Below are 23309 nucleotides of genomic sequence, written 5' to 3' on the forward strand. Positions count from 1 at the left end.
CGTCATCCAGGCGGAGATGTCGGACAGACAGGCCGAGATCCGCTCAGAGACGTGGATATCTGAGGGAGGGAAGGAGAGGAAGAGTTGAGTATCGTCGGCATAACAATGGTAGGAGAAGCCATGAGACGTGATAATGTTACCCAGTGATTTAGTGTAGAGGGAGAAGAGAAGGGGTCCTAAAACCGAGCCCTGGGGGACACCCGTCCGCAGGGGGCGGGTGGCCGACAGGGTCCCTCTCCATGACACTTGGTAGGAGCGGTCATTGAGGTATGATGACAGCCATGTCAGCGCAGAGCCAGCCACTCCCATTCCTGCGAGGGCCGCAAGGAGGATCTGGTGGTTGACTGTGTCGAAGGCTGCAGATAGATCTAGGAGAATCAGGACAGAGGAGAGGCCTTTCGCTTTTGCTAAGTGAAGTGCCTCTGTGACCGCAATGAGGGCTGTCTCTGTGGAGTGACCAGTCCTGAAGCCTGACTGATTAGGGTCTAGGAGGTCATTCTGTAAGAGATAAGCAGTAAGTTGGTTGGATACAGCACGTTCAAGTGTTTTAGAAAGGAAGGAGAGAAGAGAGACAGGACGGTAGTTGCCTATGACGGTAGGGTTCAGGGTTGGTTTTTTTATGAGCGGCGTGACTCTGGCTTGTTTTAGGGAGGAGGGGACCACCCCAGAGTTGAGTGAGGAGTTGATGGTTGCAGTTAGGAATGGGAGGATGTCTGGTGCTATGGTCTGGAGGAGTGGGGAGGGTAGCTGGTCCAGCTGGCAAGTAGTCGGACGGTTCGACGTTACCAGTGTCAGGGTCTCTGCTTCTGTAATGGGAGAGAAAGATGACAGAGTGAAGGATGAGGTTCTCGATTCAGCATTTGGAATGAGTGGGGGTTGGGAGAAGGAGCTGCGGATGTTCTCCACTTTTTCCTCAAAGAAGATCGCAAAGTCTTCGGCAGAGAAAGACGAGGGAGGGGGGGGGTGGGGGGGGAGTGAGGAGGGAGGACATGGTAGCATGCAGTTTGCGAAGATTCTTGGCAGAGGCCTCGATCCTATGGTGGAAGAAAGAAGCTTTGGCATTAGTGATGGTTTTGGAGAATGTTAACAAGAGGTTGTGATATGTGTCGATGTCAGCAGTGAGGCGTGACTTTCTATACTTCCTTTCAGCTGCTCTCAGGACCTGTCTTTGTTCTCTCACTGGAGCGACCCAGCAAATAATAAACATCACTCACCACGACGTCAGCAACGCGTTGAACAACTTTAACAAAACTTCAACCGGCTACATGATCCAAGTACAAATAAAACGTTCGCCAACTGGCTATATTCCAACACAACCAATCGAGTTGTCCCCGGCCTGAGTTCTCCCTGCGCGCTGCGGTAATTACATCCAAATGTTTCTCTGATGACAGCTTGGCGCAAAAGCGAAAACGAATCTTAAAAACGAAGGTTATCCTATAACCCTAGTTATATGAAAAAAATAAATAAAAAATAAAACGCAAAAAATAAATAAAAATAAAAAACGGCGGCAGTGCATTCTCCCTCCACCTCAGAATGCCTGCCCTGCAGCCCCCTCTAGTGGTAGTGGAGTGTTCCCGCTTCTCTCCCTTCTCCCTTTGTTAGTCCCTATTCATGTGTATTCTCCTAATGTCTTTATTGTTCAATGTGTTCTCCGTGGTGTTGTCTTTGTTACCCACTCTGTTCCCTGGTCTGGTCTAGTGTGTTGTCGTTTGTATTTGTATAGATTGATATTCAGTCCTGTCTTGTTATATATTGTTGTCATTGTTTGTCTGTCCAGGTGTGTCTTGTTAGTAATTAGTCTCCCTATATATTCTGTCTGTTCCTGTCACTCCCCGGTCGGTTCGTTAACCTTTCTTGTCACATTCATTGTAATCTGCCAGCTTATGCTGAGGTACTGATTATTGTTTTGTTGTTGTAGTTAAAGCCTTGTGAAGAGGGGGGGCTCTTCTCGGCGCTATTTCTGCGTCGGGGAAAACCGTGCTGCGTCACGGATCTGGTGGACTCCGAGTTCGATTCCCGGACCCGCCGTCATTTGCCAGAATGTCTTCCCCTGCTCTATATCCCGTTTCACCCTGTATCTGTCGGTCATGCTTGACCAGAAAAGCGATAAACGCTAAAAAATAAAGTAAAAAAAAAAAAGCCTTGTGAAGAACAAGTAAAGCCTTTTTCAACTACACCCTGTTGTGTCCTGCCTGTCTCTCTCCCTCGTTCCTGTTATTGCTATTGGGTCCACACCAACAACGAATCCTTACACACGTTCACACACCGACGGCGGAGGCGACCATGCAAGGTGCCGACCTGCTCATCGGGGGCAGTTGGGGGTTAAGTGTCTTGCTCAAGGACACTTCGACACACTGCCGGGAGGAGCGGGAATCGAACCATGAACCATCTGATTACCAGACGACTGCTCTACCTCCTGAGCTACTGCCGCCCCTGTCTATAATATATATATGTGTGTGTGTGTGTGTGTGTGTGTGTGTGTGTGTGTGTGTGTGTGTGTGTGTGTGTGTGTGTGTGTGTGTGTGTGTGTGTGTGTGTGTGTGTGTGTGTGTGTGAAGAGCTTGTGTGTGCAAGAGTGTACAAAATGTTGGCTCGTAAAACTTCTTTTCTATGTAAGTTTGAACATAAAATGACACCATTATTAATTAACGTTTGAGACGCTATTGCTGGATCTTGAAGCATATTTGATCTGCAACTCCTAGTTTGACAGTTTGATCTGAACTTCATTAGACGGTACTGACTATGTGTACGATAATTATCACATTTGTACGATAAAAGCGGTTTGCTCGTTACAGGTACAGAAACAGTCCGTTGAGAACAGGACTGAAACAGAGAGGTATAGAGGCTGCTAGAATGAGAACAGGACTGAAACAGAGAGGTATAGAGACTGCTAGAATGAGAACAGGACTGAAACAGAGAGGTATAGAAGCTGCTAGAATGAGAACAGGACTGAAACAGAGGTATAGAGGCTGCTAGAATGAGAACAGGACTGAAACAGAGAGGTATAGAGGCTGCTAGAATGAGAACAGGACTGAAACAGAGGAGTATAGAGGCTGCTAGAATGAGAACAGGACTGAAACAGAGAGGTATAGAGGCTGATAGAATGAGAACAGGACTGAAACAGAGAGGTATAGAAGCTGCTAGAATGAGAACAGGACTGAAATAGAGGTATAGAGGCTGCTAGAATGAGAACAGGACTGAAACAGAGAGGTATAGAAGCTGCTAGAATGAGAACAGGACTGAAATAGAGGTATAGAGGCTGCTAGAATGAGAACAGGACTGAAACAGAGAGGTATAGAGGCTGCTAGAATGAGAACAGGACTGAAACAGAGAGGTATAGAGGCTGCTAGAATGAGAACAGGACTGAAACAGAGAGGTATAAAGGCTGCTAGAATGAGAACAGGACTGAAACAGAGGAGTATAGAGGCTGCTAGAATGAGAACAGGACTGAAACAGAGGTATAGAGGCTGCTAGAATGAGAACAGAACTGAAACAGAGGTATAGAGGCTGCTAGAATGAGAACAGGACTGAAACAGAGGTATAGAGGCTGCTAGAATAAGAACAGGACTGAAACAGAGAGGTATAGAGGCTGATAGAATGAGAACAGGACTGAAGCAGAGGGGTATAGAGGCTGCTAGAATGAGAACAGGACTGAAACAGAGAGGTATAGAGGCTGCTAGAATGAGAACAGGACTGAAACAGAGAGGTATAGAGGCTGCTAGAATGAGAACAGGACTGAAACAGAGGTATAGAGGCTGCTAGAATGAGAACAGGACTGAAACAGAGGTATAGAGGCTGCTAGAATGAGAACAGGACTGAAACAGAGGTATAGAGGCTGCTAGAATGAGAACGGGACTGAAACAGAGAGGTATAGAGGCTGCTAGAAGGAGAACAGGACTGAAACAGAGGTATAGAGGCTGCTAGAATGAGAACAGGACTGAAACAGAGAGGTATAGAGGCTGCTAGAAGGAGAACAGGACTGAAACAGAGGTATAGAGGCTGCTAGAATGAGAACAGAACTGAAACAGAGGTATAGAGGCTGCTAGAATGAGAACAGGACTGAAACAGAGGTATAGAGGCTGCTAGAATAAGAACAGGACTGAAACAGAGAGGTATAGAGGCTGCTAGAATGAGAACAGGACTGAAACAGAGAGGTATAGAGGCTGCTAGAATGAGAACAGGACTGAAACAGAGGTATAGAGGCTGCTAGAATGAGAACAGAACTGAAACAGAGGTATAGAGGCTGCTAGAATGAGAACAGGACTGAAACAGAGGTATAGAGGCTGCTAGAATAAGAACAGGACTGAAACAGAGAGGTATAGAGGCTGCTAGAATGAGAACAGGACTGAAACAGAGAGGTATAGAGGCTGCTAGAATGAGAACAGGACTGAAACAGAGAGGTATAGAGGCTGCTAGAATGAGAACAGGACTGAAACAGAGGTATAGAGGCTGCTAGAATGAGAACAGGACTGAAACAGAGGTATAGAGGCTGCTAGAATGAGAACAGGACTGAAACAGAGAGGTATAGAGGCTGCTAGAATGAGAACAGGACTGAAACAGAGAGGTATAGAGGCTGATAGAATGAGAACAGGACTGAAACAGAGAGGTATAGAGGCTGCTAGAATGAGAACAGGACTGAAACAGAGAGGTATAGAGGCTGCTAGAAGGAGAACAGGACTGAAACAGAGAGGTATAGAGGCTGCTAGAATGAGAACAGGACTGAAACAGAGAGGTATAGAGGCTGATAGAATGAGAACAGGACTGAAACAGAGGTACAGAGGCTGCTAGAATGAGAACAGGACTGAAACAGAGAGGTATAGAGGCTGCTAGAATGAGAACAGGACTGAAACAGAGAGGTATAGAGGCTGATAGAATGAGAACAGGACTGAAACAGAGAGGTATAGAAGCTGCTAGAATGAGAACAGGACTGAAACAGAGAGGTATAGAGGCTGCTAGAATGAGAACAGGACTGAAACAGAGGAGTATAGTGTTACTCCTTCTGTGTTGTGTTAAATGTTGATGCCCCGAGGGAGTTTAGAACCCGGGTCTCCCACGCCGTGGGCGACAACATAGACTGCTGCACTAAGAGGTGAATTCACTCCTGGGTACCGTATCTATGTGTCTTTTAACCCTGTTATGGGGAAGTGAGTTTAACTCGCAGCCCGCTTACTGCCAGTCACTTGACAACACACATGAGTAAAGTTTATAACACATGGATTGGGGAGACTCAAGCACCGTCGATTCATGTGCTTTGGTGGATTATCTTGGCAACACGATCGACATCAATACTTGGAATGGCGATCAGATAATTGGAATATTCTTTTTGCAGTACATCCTAGTCAAGGTAAGGGCTATATGGTATCAATCTTGCGTTGATCCAATAATTCCTTCCCCACGATCGGATTGTGTGTCTGTAATGTACTGTGTAACGTATTCCGTTGGTGACGATCGAAGCATAGAACCCCCCCCCCACCCTTTCATGCATGCATGATGAAACATAATACCGATAATCTAGCGTTGATTTCAGATTGATTGTTGATCCAGGCGAGGAATGGCACGGTTCCTAGTGAAATGCACTAAAACGCTGTTTAGCTGCGTTTCCTGGGATTACACAGAATTACTCTAAAACTATACTCATATTCACCACGGTATAAAACGGAAATGTATGGATGAAAAAATTATCAGTTTTTTGCATCTTGACCGGAAGAAAGTCAATGACAATCGACTATATTATTAGATCCATAGCTATAATATTTAATACAGTTTAAGCCCTGCAAACACCGGCATGTATCCCCATTCATTACAGCGCTGGCACACACGGCCATACGCCCACAGCAACCTCTGGCGCTGAACTAGTTAAGGCTTCTTACTAGGGATGTCGGATATTATCGGCCGATATTGGCATTAAAATGTGATATCGGAAATGATCGGTATCGGTTTAAAAAAAAATTCATTTATTTAACCTTTATTTACCCAGGCAAGCAAGTAAGAACAAATTCAGATTTTATTTATTGTCAAAAGTATGCATATTGTTGTGTTAATTCCACGACAAGAGATATGTAATGTTAATTACCTGAAATTAAGGGGGGGGGGGGGGGAACCCTGCATATATCGGTATCGGTTGATATCGGTATCGGAAATTAAGAGTTGGACAATATCGGTATATCGGTATCGGTAAAAAAGCCAACATCGAACATCCCTACGTTCTTACACATAAGAGCACAGGAAACCCAGAGAACAGAGAGCCTCTACTTAAACGTAGGGTTGAGATCTAGCTGTAGCAGTGAATTATTTATTCCTTAGAAAAGGGTAGACTTATGAATTAAAGAGGAATATCACTGCTGGAAACATCTTAATATTGTGATTCCAAATTGTGCATTTGGGGGATTCTAAGCACAGACAATAGACAATAGGGATTATGGGATTTATGAAAAACCGAAGCAATATGGGAGGGAAGTCACGCCGATGATGAACAGCTCAAATTGTGTTCCTACGTCTTTCCAGAGGACTGGTGGTTTGGGTCTTACTTGGTCTTTGACTTTGAGCAAGGCTTCCAGCTCCTCCAGCGACCGGGTCAGCTCGTCTCTGCCAGCCTCACTGGCACCAGGACGCCCACTCTGAGCCTCCAGCTCTGCCACCTGGAACACACACACACAAGTTTGATGAGAATATTGATAAGGTGGAACAACACATGGCCACCGCCCACTCGCACACCTACACCAGGCACACGTGTGCCAGGAGGGGGAGCCAGTGAAAGAGGTGGGACCTGCAACATCGTTTCAGTCTATAAATAAAAGGCACATTTAGGCACCTCTGTAGCTGCTCCCTCCTGGATCACGCGGTGTATCTGTCATGTCGGCTTGTCGTCCTGCCTTTACAAGCTCCAGCGTTTTATTCATCATCTAAATGTGGCAATACACGCTTGATATTCAACGTTAAATGAATGACCTTCTGTGTTAAGACCGTTAGTAAGCCAGTTTAAAGTAAAGTAAAGATATTGAGCATACATTTGTCAAATTTCACCTAGTGGTAATGAGACGTATTCTTCGTATGTGCTGGATGTACCGCACCGTGATGCCCGTACGAATACACGTACCGTTACACCCCTAGTAGTGTACATAGGACCCAGTGCCTTAATCCGTAGCTAACATTGTATTGCATCTCAGGACTTTAGCATGTCTATTTTATTACCTGTTTATTATGTCTATTTTATTATTTAGTATTATTGCACAATCAAAGCGGGCATGGCCACCCGCATTGTGTGCCCTGGTATGTATGTGATGAATAAACCTCTTGAATCTTGAATATTTGAAGACGCTGATTGGATGAAATCTTGTTGCTAGGTTCATTTATGTTGCCCTGTGAATTTTTCAATTGGCTGAGTTGCACACTGACGCTGGCGCTGATTTCTAGCGCGCGAGAAGAGAGGGGGGATGAATAGGACGCACAAACAATGATTTATATTTGATACATTACACGTTTATTGTGCATTTTAAACACAAACACTTAAAATGAGTAATTATAATTTATTTAAATGTCTTTTTTTTATATTTTTAGCTGTCGAAATCGACTATTATAGAAAAATCCACCCTCTATGGAACAGCCGCCACTGCCTGTACCCCCCCCCCCCCCCCTGCTGCTATGATACCAAATTTCCCCAAGGGGATCAATAAAGGAATATCTTATCTTAACCCCGTCCTATCAAATATACGCCGTGCACGACAGCCATTCCCCCGGAGACTAGTGGTTAATGCTCCATCACGCTGAGCTCCCACGTCGCTCCAACCCCCTGGGGCTAAAGCCTTTATTAAAACCTACATAGTAGTGCTCTGTGAAATAAAATCCCTGCGTCCAATTCTAGTCGCCAAATTGACTGGAGATGGAAAAACCAATAGTTGAATAGTATACTGTACATCTAGGTGTAATCATCTGGACAGAATTAGGATGTCAATGCTCACGTTGAAAGGGAGGGGGCAACAGAAACAAACAGTGCTCTCTCTCTCTCTCTCTCTCAACACTTCATGCCGTGTTAAAGTTAAAGCACAGCTGAAACCGGGGGTTTCTTGCCTTCGGAAATGGGAGGCGAGGTGTGAGAGGGGGTCTCCAGACAGACAGGAGTGTCAGACTTATACCACTGGAAATAAAACAATAAGCACAAAGACTCTTTTGTGGACCCCCAAAGAAAAGAGGACGTATCCGATGGTCTGAGAGCCGAGAGAGAGTTTATTCTGAACAGTGTGGAGGAAGGCCCGAGTCTGAGAGCCGAGAGAGAGTTTATTCAGAACAGTGTGGAGGAAGGCCCGAGTCTGAGAGCCGAGAGAGAGTTTATTCTGAACAGTGTGGAGGAAGGCCCGAGTCTGAGAGCTGAGAGAGAGTTTATTCTGAACAGTGTGGAGGAAGGCCCGAGTCTGAGAGCCGAGAGAGAGTTTATTCTGAACAGTGTGGAGGAAGGCCCGAGTCTGAGAGCTGAGAGAGAGTTTATTCTGAACAGTGTGGAGGAAGGCCCGAGTCTGAGAGCCGAGAGAGAGTTTATTCAGAACAGTGTGGAGGAAGGCCCGAGTCTGAGAGCCGAGAGAGAGTTTATTCAGAACAGTGTGGAGGAAGGCCCGAGTCTGAGAGCCGAGAGAGAGTTTATTCTGAACAGTGTGGAGGAAGGCCCGAGTCTGAGAGCCGAGAGAGAGTTTATTCAGAACAGTGTGGAGGAAGGCCCGAGTCTGAGAGCCGAGAGAGAGTTTATTCTGAACAGTGTGGAGGAAGGCCCGAGTCTGAGAGCCGAGAGAGAGTTTATTCTGAACAGTGTGGAGGAAGGCCCGAGTCTGAGAGCCGAGAGAGAGTTTATTCAGAACAGTGTGGAGGAAGGCCCGAGTCTGAGAGCCGAGAGAGAGTTTATTCTGAACAGTGTGGAGGAAGGCCAGAGTCTGAGAGCAGAGAGAGAGTTTATTCTGAACAGTGTGGAGGAAGGCCCGAGTCTGAGAGCCGAGAGAGAGTTTATTCAGAACAGTGTGAAGGAAGGCCCGAGTCTGAGAGCCGAGAGAGAGTTTATTCAGAACAGTGTGGAGGAAGGCCCGAGTCTGAGAGCCGAGAGAGAGTTTATTCTGAACAGTGTGGAGGAAGGCCCGAGTCTGAGAGCCGAGAGAGAGTTTATTCAGAACAGTGTGGAGGAAGGCCCGAGTCTGAGAGCCGAGAGAGAGTTTATTCAGAACAGTGTGGAGGAAGGCCCGAGTCTGAGAGCCAAGAGAGAGAGTTTATTCAGAACAGTGTGGAGGAAGGCCCGAGTCTGAGAGCAGAGAGAGAGTTTATTCAGAACAGTGTGGAGGAAGGCCCGAGTCTGAGAGCCGAGAGAGAGTTTACTCTGAACAGTGTGGAGGAAGGCCCGAGTCTGAGAGAGAGTTTATTCAGAACAGTGTGGAGGAAGGCCCGAGTCTGAGAGTCGAGAGAGAGTTTAAAGCCCGGCCCACGACTCTCCCTCTCCTCCTCGGGTGATTTGTCATTTTATTCCAACTAGGGCAGGAAGGTTTACGTGGGAGGGAGAGAGTGGGGAGGGGAGGGTATAGAGTGTCCTGTCCCCCCCCCCCAAAACACCCTACCTACCCCGTAAAAACCCTGGAGGCTCCACTTCCAGCCACCTGGTTGACTCTGTCGCTGTGCGAGTGGGAGGGGTGGTTGCCTTTACCTCCATGGATGAGGCTCCGATGTTGTCGGCTGGCTAAAAAACTAATTAAGGGGCGCTTTCTGTTTTTTTTGTGTGTGTTGATAATCATTTCACTGCAGATTTCTTGCGCCAGTTCTTTAATCTGTCTCGTGAAAGCAGCTTGTTAAGCTTGAACAAGGGCAAAGTTTCCCCTCAATTAAAAGATGAAATGTATGTATCTTTGATTCCTGGGAGACGTGCCGACAGCAATGCGCCCCGAGGGGGAGGGAATGGAAAAGAGATCACGCAGGAATTCACATCTGCAGTTATTATGCTGTAAATTGTATTAGAGTGTGAAGGTTTTGGTGTAATATTTATAGCTCCGTGGATAAAAACATACTTAGACCGTACAGATTACTACAATGTTTTCAGAGGTCGCTATCTCAGAAGGTTATTTAGACATGATGGGTATAATACTCTGAGCCAGTCCAACGTAAAAACTACCTCTGTATGACAGTACTGATAAATATACCAATAATATTAGCTGCAACAAGGCAGAAAAGCCCATCTTGCACTCACTGTCCTGGACTCTTCAATTCTAAAGGTCTACAGGAGTTGCCAGAGCAGTATGTGGTGGTTAGTTACCTCTAAACCACCTCGGCCAAGTCAACATGTATCGAGAACCCTTTTGATTTCCACAAAACCATCAAACAGAGACCTCCCTCTCTCCTCCTGGTACTCTGCTAGCTGGTCCCTCTCTCTCTCTCTCCTCCTGGTACTCTGCTAGCTGGTCCCTCACCTCTCTCTCTCCTCCTGGTACTCTGCTAGCTGGTCCCTCACCTCTCTCTCTCTCTCCTCCTGGTACTCTGCTAGCTGGTCCCTCTCTCTCTCTCTCCTCCTGGTACTCTGCTAGCTGGTCTCTCTCTCTCTCCTCCTGGTACTCTGCTAGCTGGTCCCTCTCTCTCTCTCTCCTCCTGGTACTCTGCTAGCTGGTCCCTCACCTCTCTCTCTCTCTCCTCCTGGTACTCTGCTAGCTGGTCCCTCACCTCTCTCTCTCCTCCTGGTACTCTGCTAGCTGGTCCCTCACCTCTCTCTCTCTCTCCTCCTGGTACTCTGCTAGCTGGTCCCTCTCTCTCTCTCTCCTCCTGGTACTCTGCTAGCTGGTCCCTCTCTCTCTCTCTCCTCCTGGTACTCTGCTAGCTGGTCCCTCTCTCTCTCTCTCTCTCCTCCTGGTACTCTGCTAGCTGGTCCCTCTCTCTCTCTCTCCTCCTGGTACTCTGCTAGCTGGTCCCTCTCTCTCCTCCTGGTACTCTGCTAGCTGGTCCCTCACCTCTCTCTCTCCTCCTGGTACTCTGCTAGCTGGTCCCTCACCTCTCTCTCTCCTCCTGGTACTCTGCTAGCTGGTCCCTCTCTCTCTCTCTCTCTCCTCCTGGTACTCTGCTAGCTGGTCCCTCTCTCTCTCCTCCTGGTACTCTGCTAGCTGGTCCCTCTCTCTCTCTCTCCTCCTGGTACTCTGCTAGCTGGTCTCTCTCTCTCTCTCTCCTCCTGGTACTCTGCTAGCTGGTCCCTCTCTCTCTCTCCTCCTGGTACTCTGCTAGCTGGTCCCTCTCTCTCTCCTCCTGGTACTCTGCTACCTGGTCCCTCTCTCTCTCCTCCTGGTACTCTGCTAGCTGGTCCCTCACCTCTCTCTCTCCTCCTGGTACTCTGCTAGCTGGTCCCTCTCTCTCTCTCTCCTCCTGGTACTCTGCTAGCTGGTCCCTCTCTCTCTCTCTCTCTCTCCTCCTGGTACTCTGCTAGCTGGTCCCTCTCTATCTCTCTCCTCCTGGTACTCTGCTAGCTGGTCCCTCTCTCTCTCTCTCCTCCTGGTACTCTGCTAGCTGGTCCCTCACCTCTCTCTCTCCTCCTGGTACTCTGCTACCTGGTCCCTCTCTCTCTCCTCCTGGTACTCTGCTAGCTGGTCCCTCTCTCTCTCTCTCCTCCTGGTACTCTGCTAGCTGGTCCCTCTCTCTCTCTCTCTCCTCCTGGTACTCTGCTAGCTGGTCCCTCACCTCTCTCTCTCTCTCCTCCTGGTACTCTGCTAGCTGGTCCCTCTCTCTCTCTCTCTCCTCCTGGTACTCTGCTAGCTGGTCCCTCACCTCTCTCTCTCCTCCTGGTACTCTGCTAGCTGGTCCCTCACCTCTCTCTCTCTCTCCTCCTGGTACTCTGCTAGCTGGTCCCTCTCTCTCTCTCCTCCTGGTACTCTGCTAGCTGGTCCCTCTCTCTCTCTCCTCCTGGTACTCTGCTAGCTGGTCCCTCACCTCTCTCTCTCTCCTCCTGGTACTCTGCTAGCTGGTCCCTCTCTCTCTCTCCTCCTGGTACTCTGCTAGCTGGTCCCTCACCTCTCTCTCTCCTCCTGGTACTCTGCTAGCTGGTCCCTCACCTCTCTCTCTCCTCCTGGTACTCTGCTAGCTGGTCCCTCTCTTTCTCTCTCTCCTCCTGGTACTCTGCTAGCTGGTCCCTCTCTCTCTCTCTCTCCTCCTGGTACTCTGCTAGCTGGTCCCTCTCTCTCTCTCTCCTCCTGGTACTCTGCTAGCTGGTCCCTCACCTCTCTCTCTCCTCCTGGTACTCTGCTAGCTGGTCCCTCTCTCTCTCTCCTCCTGGTACTCTGCTAGCTGGTCCCTCTCTCTCTCTCTCCTCCTGGTACTCTGCTAGCTGGTCCCTCTCTCTCTCTCTCTCTCCTCCTGGTACTCTGCTAGCTGGTCCCTCACCTCTCTCTCTCCTCCTGGTACTCTGCTAGCTGGTCCCTCACCTCTCTCTCTCTCCTCCTGGTACTCTGCTAGCTGGTCCCTCTCTCTCTCTCTCCTCCTGGTACTCTGCTAGCTGGTCCCTCTCTCTCTCTCTCCTCCTGGTACTCTGCTAGCTGGTCCCTCACCTCTCTCTCTCCTCCTGGTACTCTGCTAGCTGGTCCCTCACCTCTCTCTCTCTCTCCTCCTGGTACTCTGCTAGCTGGTCCCTCTCTCTCTCTCTCCTCCTGGTACTCTGCTAGCTGGTCCCTCACCTCTCTCTCTCCTCCTGGTACTCTGCTAGCTGGTCCCTCTCTCTCTCTCTCTTCTCCTGGTACTCTGCTAGCTGGTCCCTCTCTCTCTCTCTCCTCCTGGTACTCTGCTAGCTGGTCCCTCTCTCTCTCTCTCCTCCTGGTACTCTGCTAGCTGGTCCCTCTCTCTCTCTCTCCTCCTGGTACTCTGCTAGCTGGTCCCTCTCTCTCTCTCCTCCTGGTACTCTGCTAGCTGGTCCCTCTCTCTCTCTCTCCTCCTGGTACTCTGCTAGCTGGTCCCTCTCTCTCTCTCCTCCTGGTACTCTGCTAGCTGGTCCCTCACCTCTCTCTCTCCTCCTGGTACTCTGCTAGCTGGTCCCTCTCTCTCTCTCTCTCTCTCCTCCTGGTACTCTGCTAGCTGGTCCCTCTCTCCCTCTCTCCTCCTGGTACTCTGCTAGCTGGTCCCTCTCTATCTCTCTCCTCCTGGTACTCTGCTAGCTGGTCCCTCTCTCTCTCTCTCCTCCTGGTACTCTGCTAGCTGGTCCCTCACCTCTCTCTCTCTCTCCTCCTGGTACTCTGCTAGCTGGTCCCTCTCTCTCTCTCCTCCTGGTACTCTGCTAGCTGGTCCCTCTCTCTCTCTCTCTCTCCTCCTGGTACTCTGCTAGCTGGTCCCTCTCTCTCTCTCTCCTCCTGGTACTCTGCTAGCTGGTCCCTCTCTCTCTCTCTCCTCCTGGTACTCTGCTAGCTGGTCCCTCTCTCTCTCTCTCCTCCTGGTACTCTGCTAGCTGGTCCCTCTCTCTCTCTCTCCTCCTGGTACTCTGCTAGCTGGTCCCTCTCTCTCTCTCTCCTCCTGGTACTCTGCTAGCTGGTCCCTCTCTCTCTCTCTCCTCCTGGTACTCTGCTAGCTGGTCCCTCTCTCTCTCTCTCCTCCTGGTACTCTGCTAGCTGGTCCCTCACCTCTCTCTCTCTCTCCTCCTGGTACTCTGCTAGCTGGTCCCTCTCTCTCTTCTCCTGGTACTCTGCTAGCTGGTCCCTCTCTCTCTCTCTCCTCCTGGTACTCTGCTAGCTGGTCCCTCTCTCTCTCTCTCCTCCTGGTACTCTGCTAGCTGGTCCCTCACCTCTCTCTCTCCTCCTGGTACTCTGCTAGCTGGTCCCTCACCTCTCTCTCTCCTCCTGGTACTCTGCTAGCTGGTCCCTCACCTCTCTCTCTCCTCCTGGTACTCTGCTAGCTGGTCCCTCACCTCTCTCTCCTCCTGGTACTCTGCTAGCTGGTCCCTCTCTCTCTCTCTCTCCTCCTGGTACTCTGCTAGCTGGTCCCTCACCTCTCTCTCTCCTCCTGGTACTCTGCTAGCTGGTCCCTCACCTCTCTCTCCTCCTGGTACTCTGCTAGCTGGTCCCTCTCTCTCTCTCTCCTCCTGGTACTCTGCTAGCTGGTCCCTCTCTCTCTCTCTCTCCTCCTGGTACTCTGCTAGCTGGTCCCTCTCTCTCTCTCTCCTCCTGGTACTCTGCTAGCTGGTCCCTCTCTCTCTCTCTCTCCTCCTGGTACTCTGCTAGCTGGTCCCTCTCTCTCTCTCTCTCCTCCTGGTACTCTGCTAGCTGGTCCCTCACCTCTCTCTCTCCTCCTGGTACTCTGCTAGCTGGTCCCTCTCTCTCTCTCTCCTCCTGGTACTCTGCTAGCTGGTCCCTCTCTCTCTCTCTCTCCTCCTGGTACTCTGCTAGCTGGTCTCTCTCTCTCTCCTCCTGGTACTCTGCTAGCTGGTCCCTCACCTCTCTCTCTCTCTCCTCCTGGTACTCTGCTAGCTGGTCCCTCTCTCTCTCTCTCCTCCTGGTACTCTGCTAGCTGGTCCCTCTCTCTCTCTCTCCTCCTGGTACTCTGCTAGCTGGTCCCTCACCTCTCTCTCTCCTCCTGGTACTCTGCTAGCTGGTCCCTCACCTCTCTCTCTCCTCCTGGTACTCTGCTAGCTGGTCCCTCTCTCTCTCTCTCCTCCTGGTACTCTGCTAGCTGGTCCCTCTCTCTCTCTCTCCTCCTGGTACTCTGCTAGCTGGTCCCTCACCTCTCTCTCCTCCTGGTACTCTGCTAGCTGGTCCCTCTCTCTCTCTCTCCTCCTGGTACTCTGCTAGCTGGTCCCTCTCTCTCTCTCTCCTCCTGGTACTCTGCTAGCTGGTCCCTCTCTCTCTCTCTCCTCCTGGTACTCTGCTAGCTGGTCCCTCTCTCTCTCTCTCTCCTCCTGGTACTCTGCTAGCTGGTCCCTCACCTCTCTCTCTCTCTCCTCCTGGTACTCTGCTAGCTGGTCCCTCTCCTCTCTCTCTCCTCCTGGTACTCTGCTAGCTGGTCCCTCACCTCTCTCTCTCCTCCTGGTACTCTGCTAGCTGGTCCCTCTCTCTCTCTCTCCTCCTGGTACTCTGCTAGCTGGTCCCTCTCTCTCTCTCTCCTCCTGGTACTCTGCTAGCTGGTCCCTCACCTCTCTCTCTCCTCCTGGTACTCTGCTAGCTGGTCCCTCTCTCTCTCTCCTCCTGGTACTCTGCTAGCTGGTCCCTCACCTCTCTCTCTCTCCTCCTGGTACTCTGCTAGCTGGTCCCTCTCTCTCTCTCTCCTCCTGGTACTCTGCTAGCTGGTCCCTCTCTCTCTCTCTCCTCCTGGTACTCTGCTAGCTGGTCCCTCACCTCTCTCTCTCCTCCTGGTACTCTGCTAGCTGGTCCCTCACCTCTCTCTCTCCTCCTGGTACTCTGCTAGCTGGTCCCTCTCTCTCTCTCTCTCCTCCTGGTACTCTGCTAGCTGGTCCCTCTCTGTCTCTCCTCCTGGTACTCTGCTAGCTGGTCTCTCTCTCTCTCTCTCTCCTCCTGGTACTCTGCTAGCTGGTCTCTCTCTCTCTCTCTCCTCCTGGTACTCTGCTAGCTGGTCCCTCTCTCTCTCTCTCCTCCTGGTACTCTGCTAGCTGGTCCCTCTCTCTCTCTCTCCTCCTGGTACTCTGCTAGCTGGTCCCTCTCTCTCTCTCTCCTCCTGGTACTCTGCTAGCTGGTCCCTCACCTCTCTCTCTCCTCCTGGTACTCTGCTAGCTGGTCCCTCACCTCTCTCTCTCTCTCCTCCTGGTACTCTGCTAGCTGGTCCCTCTCTCTCTCTCTCCTCCTGGTACTCTGCTAGCTGGTCCCTCTCTCTCTCTCTCCTCCTGGTACTCTGCTAGCTGGTCCCTCACCTCTCTCTCTCCTCCTGGTACTCTGCTAGCTGGTCCCTCACCTCTCTCTCTCTCCTCCTGGTACTCTGCTAGCTGGTCCCTCTCTCTCTCTCTCCTCCTGGTACTCTGCTAGCTGGTCCCTCTCTCTCTCTCTCCTCCTGGTACTCTGCTAGCTGGTCCCTCTCTCTCTCTCTCCTCCTGGTACTCTGCTAGCTGGTCCCTCACCTCTCTCTCTCTCCTCCTGGTACTCTGCTAGCTGGTCCCTCACCTCTCTCTCTCCTCCTGGTACTCTGCTAGCTGGTCCCTCACCTCTCTCTCTCTCCTCCTGGTACTCTGCTAGCTGGTCCCTCTCTCTCTCTCTCCTCCTGGTACTCTGCTAGCTGGTCCCTCACCTCTCTCTCTCCTCCTGGTACTCTGCTAGCTGGTCCCTCACCTCTCTCTCTCCTCCTGGTACTCTGCTAGCTGGTCCCTCTCTCTCTCTCTCCTCCTGGTACTCTGCTAGCTGGTCCCTCTCTGTCTCCTCCTGGTACTCTGCTAGCTGGTCCCTCACCTCTCTCTCTCCTCCTGGTACTCTGCTAGCTGGTCCCTCTCTCTCTCTCTCCTCCTGGTACTCTGCTAGCTGGTCCCTCTCTGTCTCCTCCTGGTACTCTGCTACCTGAGCCCTCACCTGGTTCCGCAGCCTCTCCGTCTCCTCCTGGTACTCTGCGAGCTGGGTCTTCCACTGCTCCAGGCTGCTGTTGGCCTCTTGCAGGGCAGCCACCAGCTTGGCGTTACTGTCCTGCAGGGTGAAGAGCTCAGCCTCCAGATTCATCTCACAGACGGACCTGGGAGGGATGACACGACAGGCTTGTTCTAAATAAACTAAAACCCTGCTTCATACATAAAGGCAAATGTATACAAAGGAACAACAAGTACATATCAAACTTGTAGGTCGCTTTGGATAAAAGCGTCAGCTAAATGACTAAATGTAAATATAATTGAAGACAAATGTAATTGTATTTTCTTTATGTTCTTTTGTTTAATTCCACAATTTATCTTTTATTTATTTCACATTCGTTGCTATTAAGCCTTGGTTTTTAGTGTTTTTCTGCTGTAGAGCTCTGTGTAAACTTTGATTTAGCAAAGTGCTATAAAACCTTTATTTTGTATTATAATAGTTAAAAAGGAGCTCATTAGTCCAGATGGTCCGTCGTCCCAAAGATGCACCAACGCTCCATGTTGAATGTATCTTCCATCTCCCCTGGACCAGCAGAGACCCTGTTCTCCTCTGGGCTCCATGTTGAATGTATCTTCCATCTCCCCTGGACCAGCAGAGACCCTGTTCTCCTCTGGGCTCCATGTTGAATGTATCTTCCATCTCCCCTGGACCAGCAGAGACCCTGTTCTCCTCTGGGCTCCATGTTGAATGTATCTTCCATCTCCCCTGGACCAGCAGAGACCCTGTTCTCCTCTGGGCTCCATGTTGAATGTATCTTCCATCTCCCCTGGACCAGCAGAGACCCTGTTCTCCTCTGGGCTCCATGTTGAATGTATCTTCCATCTCCCCTGGACCAGCAGAGACCCTGTTCTCCTCTGGGCATCAGGCTTAGGGAACAGCCGCACCGTTAGCCTAGCTTAGCGTCATTCACTGGAAGTAGGTGTGCCAGTGTAGCCTAGTTCCCAACAGTCACAAAATACACTCCAAATGCAACTCCAGATTGGGAACAAACATGTGAAATGTCACAGACCCTTTCAATTAACACCAGACGTAAACGTCTACAGTACCAGTGGGTCCATAGAATATACACGACACCAGAGACATGACACAGGTTCGACCCCGTGACACCAGGTGAGTGCACTAGGCGTGGGGTAGAGGTGGGGATGTGGGACAGGATGCAGGAGTATTGGAAAGAGATTCTGGAGCTCATCTCCGAGCTGACAGAGATATAAGTCGATCCTAAGTTATCTATACTACACATGTACCCAGAGAACCTTCCAGCTAACACTAGAAAGAGGAAATTGATACATTTTTGTCTGTTACTCTAAACTGGAAGGAGATACAGAGACATAGCTGTCAACATTGGCAGGAGAAAAAACGTGCACGTTTTAGCCCCGCCCCGCCCCCTCCCACCCGGCCCCGCCCCCTCCCTCCCGGCCCCGCCCCCTTCCAATGGAGCTGCCTCGTCGCTGCCATCTGCTGCTGGTCAAAACCTGTATTAAGGAAATTCACTGTATTATTTTTAGAGCTGGGCCATTAACGGCGTTAACGTGCTGCGTTAACGCTATACTAGTATTGCGCGATAATATAATTAACGCATTAATCTAAAAAAAAAATTTAATAATTTTTTTTTTACATTTTCTTTTTTTTACCTTTATTTACCCAGGGTAGGTTCGCTGAGCACAGATGCTCTTTTTCAGGAACGCCCTGCTTCACATTCACACAGTTCCATTCACACCTGGGAGCTGCCCAGTACAACCACAGTTGACACCATTGGCCACTGAGCAACTCCACTGGAGCAGTTGATTCAAGCCATGTCACATAGTTCAAGTTTGAAATGATTCTTTCTGTTTTGCTCCTGAGAGTTTGCTAGATACTGTACTGTACTGGTAATATTATTTATTTGTGTTAACTTCTGAATAAAACAACTTATTAAACACAAGTACATCTTATTGAACATTATTTTGATATTTCATTACCAATTATCATAGCAAAACAGCTTTTTCAAACAGTCTGTAATGCATTTTGGAAACGGGAGATGGGCTCATGGTGTAATGGGCCACCTGGCCTGAGAAACATGAGGAGGAAAGAAAAAGTAAGGACTTACTTCTGGTCATTATTTGGGTAGAACACACATATTTTGAATGCCTTCGGCAGGTTTTTTTGTTTGTTTTTTGAGCCATTTTAATCTAGATTAATCTAGATTAAATCCAGGATTGCAGATAGATTAATCTAGATTAAAAAAAATGTATCTATGCCCACCTCTAATTATTTTACAGATTACTTTTGTTTTCCTACTTTAAGTGTAAATGCTATAAAAATACAGTAAATTACCTTGTATCAAAATATTAACCATTAAATAAAGGTTGTAATCTGTAAATGTATTTGATTTTACTGTAATTTGACAGTATTTGGAAACCATTGATGCCAGACATTTAGTTTTCTTGCAGCTTTTTTTCTTAGTGTACAGTCAGTGAATCCTAAATCTCCACTAGGCAACCACTTAGAACATGAAGAACATATTTAGTATAATAGCAAACAGATTGTAAGAATTCTGTGTTTAAAACTGTTTTGAAACAGTTTGTACTCTCCACAGAGGAGAGGTGGGGGGGGGGGTATTTTTGCATCTGAATAGAGATGCGCGTTGGGATTCAGATTAATTGAGCCAGGTAAAGGCATTCACACAGAGAGAGTCATTAACGTTAACAATAGGGATGGGTACCTTTCACATTTGATACCGGTACCGGTACCTGTGAATCGATACCGGTACCCAACGGTACCTTTTTTCGGTACTTTAGTCGCAAGAAATTTAATTTACCTACCTCAGTCGTAAAAAAAAAATCCAAACTTCAAATAACTACAATTTCGACAGTTTTCGGCTGGTCATTGCTCCGACTGCTTTGTTGTTGAATCAAGTCAAATCCTAGGTAAGCATATATTGTGCGTGTGAACGTTGACATAAAAAGAAAAAGTTAAAAAAAAAAAAGGTAAAAAAAAAAATTAAAGGTCCCATGCATTATAAATGTCATTTTTCAGTCTCTAGCATTGTATTGTAGTAATAGGAGTTCGTATCAATGTGTTTTAGGGTCTAAATACCATATTGGCGAATTGCTCCGTTTCAGCCCAACCCCTCTGTGCCTCTAGTAAATCGGGTCATTTTGATTTGAAGTCCCTGAGCACGTCACTGGGCGCTGTGGATAGACACAGTGATGCGATTGGCTCTGTGGTTGGAGCTAATGCCCGCCCCCATTCTACCTAGACTAGACAGCGAGTGGGGCTGCGGGGCCAAGAGGAAGAGAGAGCCGAGAGGGAGCCGAGAGAAAGGAAGAGAGAGGGAGGGAGGGAGAGAGAGGGGGCACTTGGGGGGGGGGGGGGACCTGCCGCACGGAGGTCCGCGCGACACACACCTCCGAACGGGAGAGTGATAGAAAGAAAAAAAGGAAGAGAGAGGGAGGGAGGGAGAGAGAGGGGGCACTTGGGGGGGGGGGGGGGACCTGCCGCACGGAGGTCCGCGCGACACACACCTCCGAACGGGAGAGTGATAGAAAGAAAAAAAGGAAGAGAGAGGGAGGGGCTTCTCTCTCTCTCTCTCTCTCTCTCTCTCTCTCTCTCTCTCTCTCTCTCTCTCTCTCTCTCTCTCTCTCTCTCTCTCTCTCTCTCTCTCTCTCTCTCTCATGGTATATCTCTCTCTCTCTCTCTCTCATGGTATAAATGATTATTTGTGTAAATAAGGTTATACGCCGACCATTAAGAAAATACATGTTAGTTTAGGAATAAGGGGCAGGTAACTATATAACTATAAGATTTATTCTTCTTCCTGCTCCTTTTGTCCATGGAATGACTATTTATGATTTTTTAATGAAGAAACTATGATTGTATTATTCCATGTGGCAAATAAAAACTCTGAACTGAACTGAACTCTCTCTCTTCCCCCCCCTCCCTCCCTCCCTCCCTCTACCAGTGCAGACTGTGGTCTGACTGTCACTCAAAGTGCTTATGGGCGGAGCCAGGCCATAACAGCCTGATTTCTCGAGGCTGAAAAATGATGGTTTCGAGTACTTGAAATATAAAACAATGCATTTTTTTGAAAAAAAAATTACAAATGTCTTCAATAGACTAACAGGAATTGTGTAAAGTTGCCCAAATAGTGCTAGGAATAGCAGTGCATAGCCCCTTTAATAATTTTTTTTTTTTTTTTTCGGTTTCTCACTTGATTCGATACTCGGTAGTACCGACGTGTTTCGGTTCGGTACCTCAAAAGTACCGAATTCGGTACCCATCCCTAGTTAACAATGGACGCATTCAGGTGAGGGTAGTTGTCCACGCCCCCCCCCCCAAACTAGCTGAAGTGTGAAAATCAGAGGCATTTCCTCCCCTTGAGTGTTCTAGACAACAGACTGAGTTACAAGATTTAAATGAATACATGATATTCAAAACATTCTCAGATTTCAAAGTATGACACATCATTTGAAAGCTTACATTCTGTACTTTCACAACCTGGAAAAATCTGGAAAATGAAAATGGAGACATGTCTGCACAAACGCTGGACTTGATCACATATATTTTATGAGTTAAAAAAAAAATTATATATACATTTTTTTTTTTTTTTTTTTTATTTTAATTTTTTTCGAAAACGTGCCAATCCGTGAACCGTGAAAAGGGCGTGAAGAGGGTCGAAAAAACAGGAGAATCCCGGGAAAAACGTGAGGGTTGACAGCTATGTACAGAGACCAGGATCTAAACAATGGTTAAAGGAAGTGGCAGAGAATTTGGCAATGGAAAAGCTGACCTACATACAAAGGGGAAAGACAGAGCAGTTTGAGAGGACGTGGGCGACTTTTGTGAGGTTCTTGAGGGGTGTGAGAATGTGAAGGAAAGAGATGGGAGGAAGGAGAGTTTAGGGACGGGAAAGGAGGACAGATGAGGGTAGAGAGGCAGAAGAGTTTTTTTTTTTATCTAATTTTTCTCCCCATTTTTCAATTTTTCTCCCTTCTCCAATTTCGTATCGTCCAATTCTACCCTCCCCTGTCTCGAACGCTGTTAGGCCATGCCTCCCACAAGCCGGCTGCAATGTGGACGAAGCCTTGCATCACGTGTCCCCTCCGGTACTCGAGGAAGCAGCCGTCGCATCTTTTCACCTGCACAGCGCGATCAGCGGCGAGGGTCTACGTGGGAGGGACACGCCGCCCTCGTCGCTTCCTGATTCTACTGCGCAGGCGCACCAACCGACCTGTAGGAGTCGCTGTCCACAACGTCCGATCCCCACCCACCAGCTTCCCACCCCTAATACTGCCAATTGTATTAGTATGAACGACCAGCCAAGCTGGTAGCAATGCGGAGAGCTGGGCTCGAACCCAGCATCTCCTGTATTAGTGGCGAGCGCCTTGCCCACTGCGCCCCTGGACCTGTTGCTCTTGACAACAAAAGCAACAACTCACTCCACTAAAGTGCCAACTGACAGCAAGCCTAAAGTTAATCACCATAGCAACTGGCAGCTTAAAACCCACATAGGCCTGTAATCATCAAATGTATACAAACAAAAAACACACACACACACACACACACACACACACACACACACACACACACACACACACACACACACACACACACACACACACACACACACACACACACACACACACACACACACACACACACACACACACACACACACACACACACACACACACACACACACACACACACACACACAAAGAAGACATTGCCGTTGACCACAACTGGATTAAATTTAGAAGCTTTCAAAACAATGTCCTCACAATAGGACAATAGGAAATTAATGGCAGCAGTGGTGTTCCCCACGTCTATGTTTTCTTTTTTAACCTCTTAGTCTTAACTGGCACCGACCCGGCCCCGGGACGTTTTGCGGACGATTTGCCCACCAGCGCAACACACCACTTTGGCGACCTCTAGCGGCTCGGGTGTGCATATGTTTTAATACAATATATGGATAGAATTAAAGCCCCATTTGTTGCCTGTCGATTGCCATTTCAGGCGACAAAATCCGTTCAGCGGTTCTCGAGTTACATGCTGATAAGTCTTTAGCAGACTTTTAATTTTTTCGAATACCACTCCCGAGGCTCTAACTCCGTCAATCATTTGGCGTTCTCAAAGATTATTGGACAGGGTTGTAACCAATGAGTGTGGCTTTCCAATGATACCCTATGTAGGGATGAGCGAATCAGGGATCTAGGTGAAGAGTCACGAGCGAAAACAGGAAGTAAAAAATGTGCCGAATGCATTGGAGTCTATGAGAAAACTTAAACCTGCAGAGCTTTTTTTTTTCTCACATTTGACCAAAATCACTCCTAATCACTCATTTCTGAACGGATTTTATATTTTTTAATGAAATTTGGACATGTATTATACAAGACTTCAGGCTATGGAACCAGGGTGTTTTTTCAGCCATACCAATTTTTTGGGAAATATACTTTTGGATATTGCAACTACTACAGAAAAACGTGAGTACACAAGTTCAAGTTCAAGTTCAACTTAAGTTCAGACCCATGTTATTCTATTTCATTAGCACTAAAAGTGAATTTTCTTTATTGTATCAGAAACTTCAGAATGTTATCTTCCAAAAGAGACCGGGCTCATGCATGTGCTATAAGTATAAAGTATAGTATTTTGGTTTGCAAAAACAGTATGCAGTCCTCAAGTTCAAGTTTAAAAATGGCCACTTTTCTGGGCGCCAGTTTGTTTTGTGTGAGTGTACCGATGGGGGGTGGGGGGATGTTCGTGTGCATGTACGCTTCTTAACCCTTTCACTGCCAC

The 23309-nt window shown here is 48.4% G+C and overlaps 1 protein-coding gene across 2 annotated transcripts in view; it reads right to left on the reverse strand.

The window, feature by feature from the left end:
- homer3b (homer scaffold protein 3b) overlaps positions 1 to 23309 on the reverse strand; it is a 113230-nt gene that overhangs the window by 9721 nt on the left and 80200 nt on the right. For both annotated transcript variants that reach the window (XM_084309582.1, XM_084309581.1), the window contains exons 5-6: positions 16485 to 16641; positions 6528 to 6638 (exon numbers count right to left, since the gene is read on the reverse strand). In XM_084309582.1, coding sequence (XP_084165708.1) covers positions 6528 to 6638; positions 16485 to 16641 — 268 coding nt within the window. The remainder of the gene's footprint in view (positions 1 to 6527; positions 6639 to 16484; positions 16642 to 23309) is intronic.

The sequence above is a fragment of the Notolepis coatsorum genome, assembly GCF_963971535.1.
Source record: "Notolepis coatsorum genome assembly, chromosome: 3".
NCBI lineage: Eukaryota > Metazoa > Chordata > Actinopteri > Aulopiformes > Paralepididae > Notolepis > Notolepis coatsorum.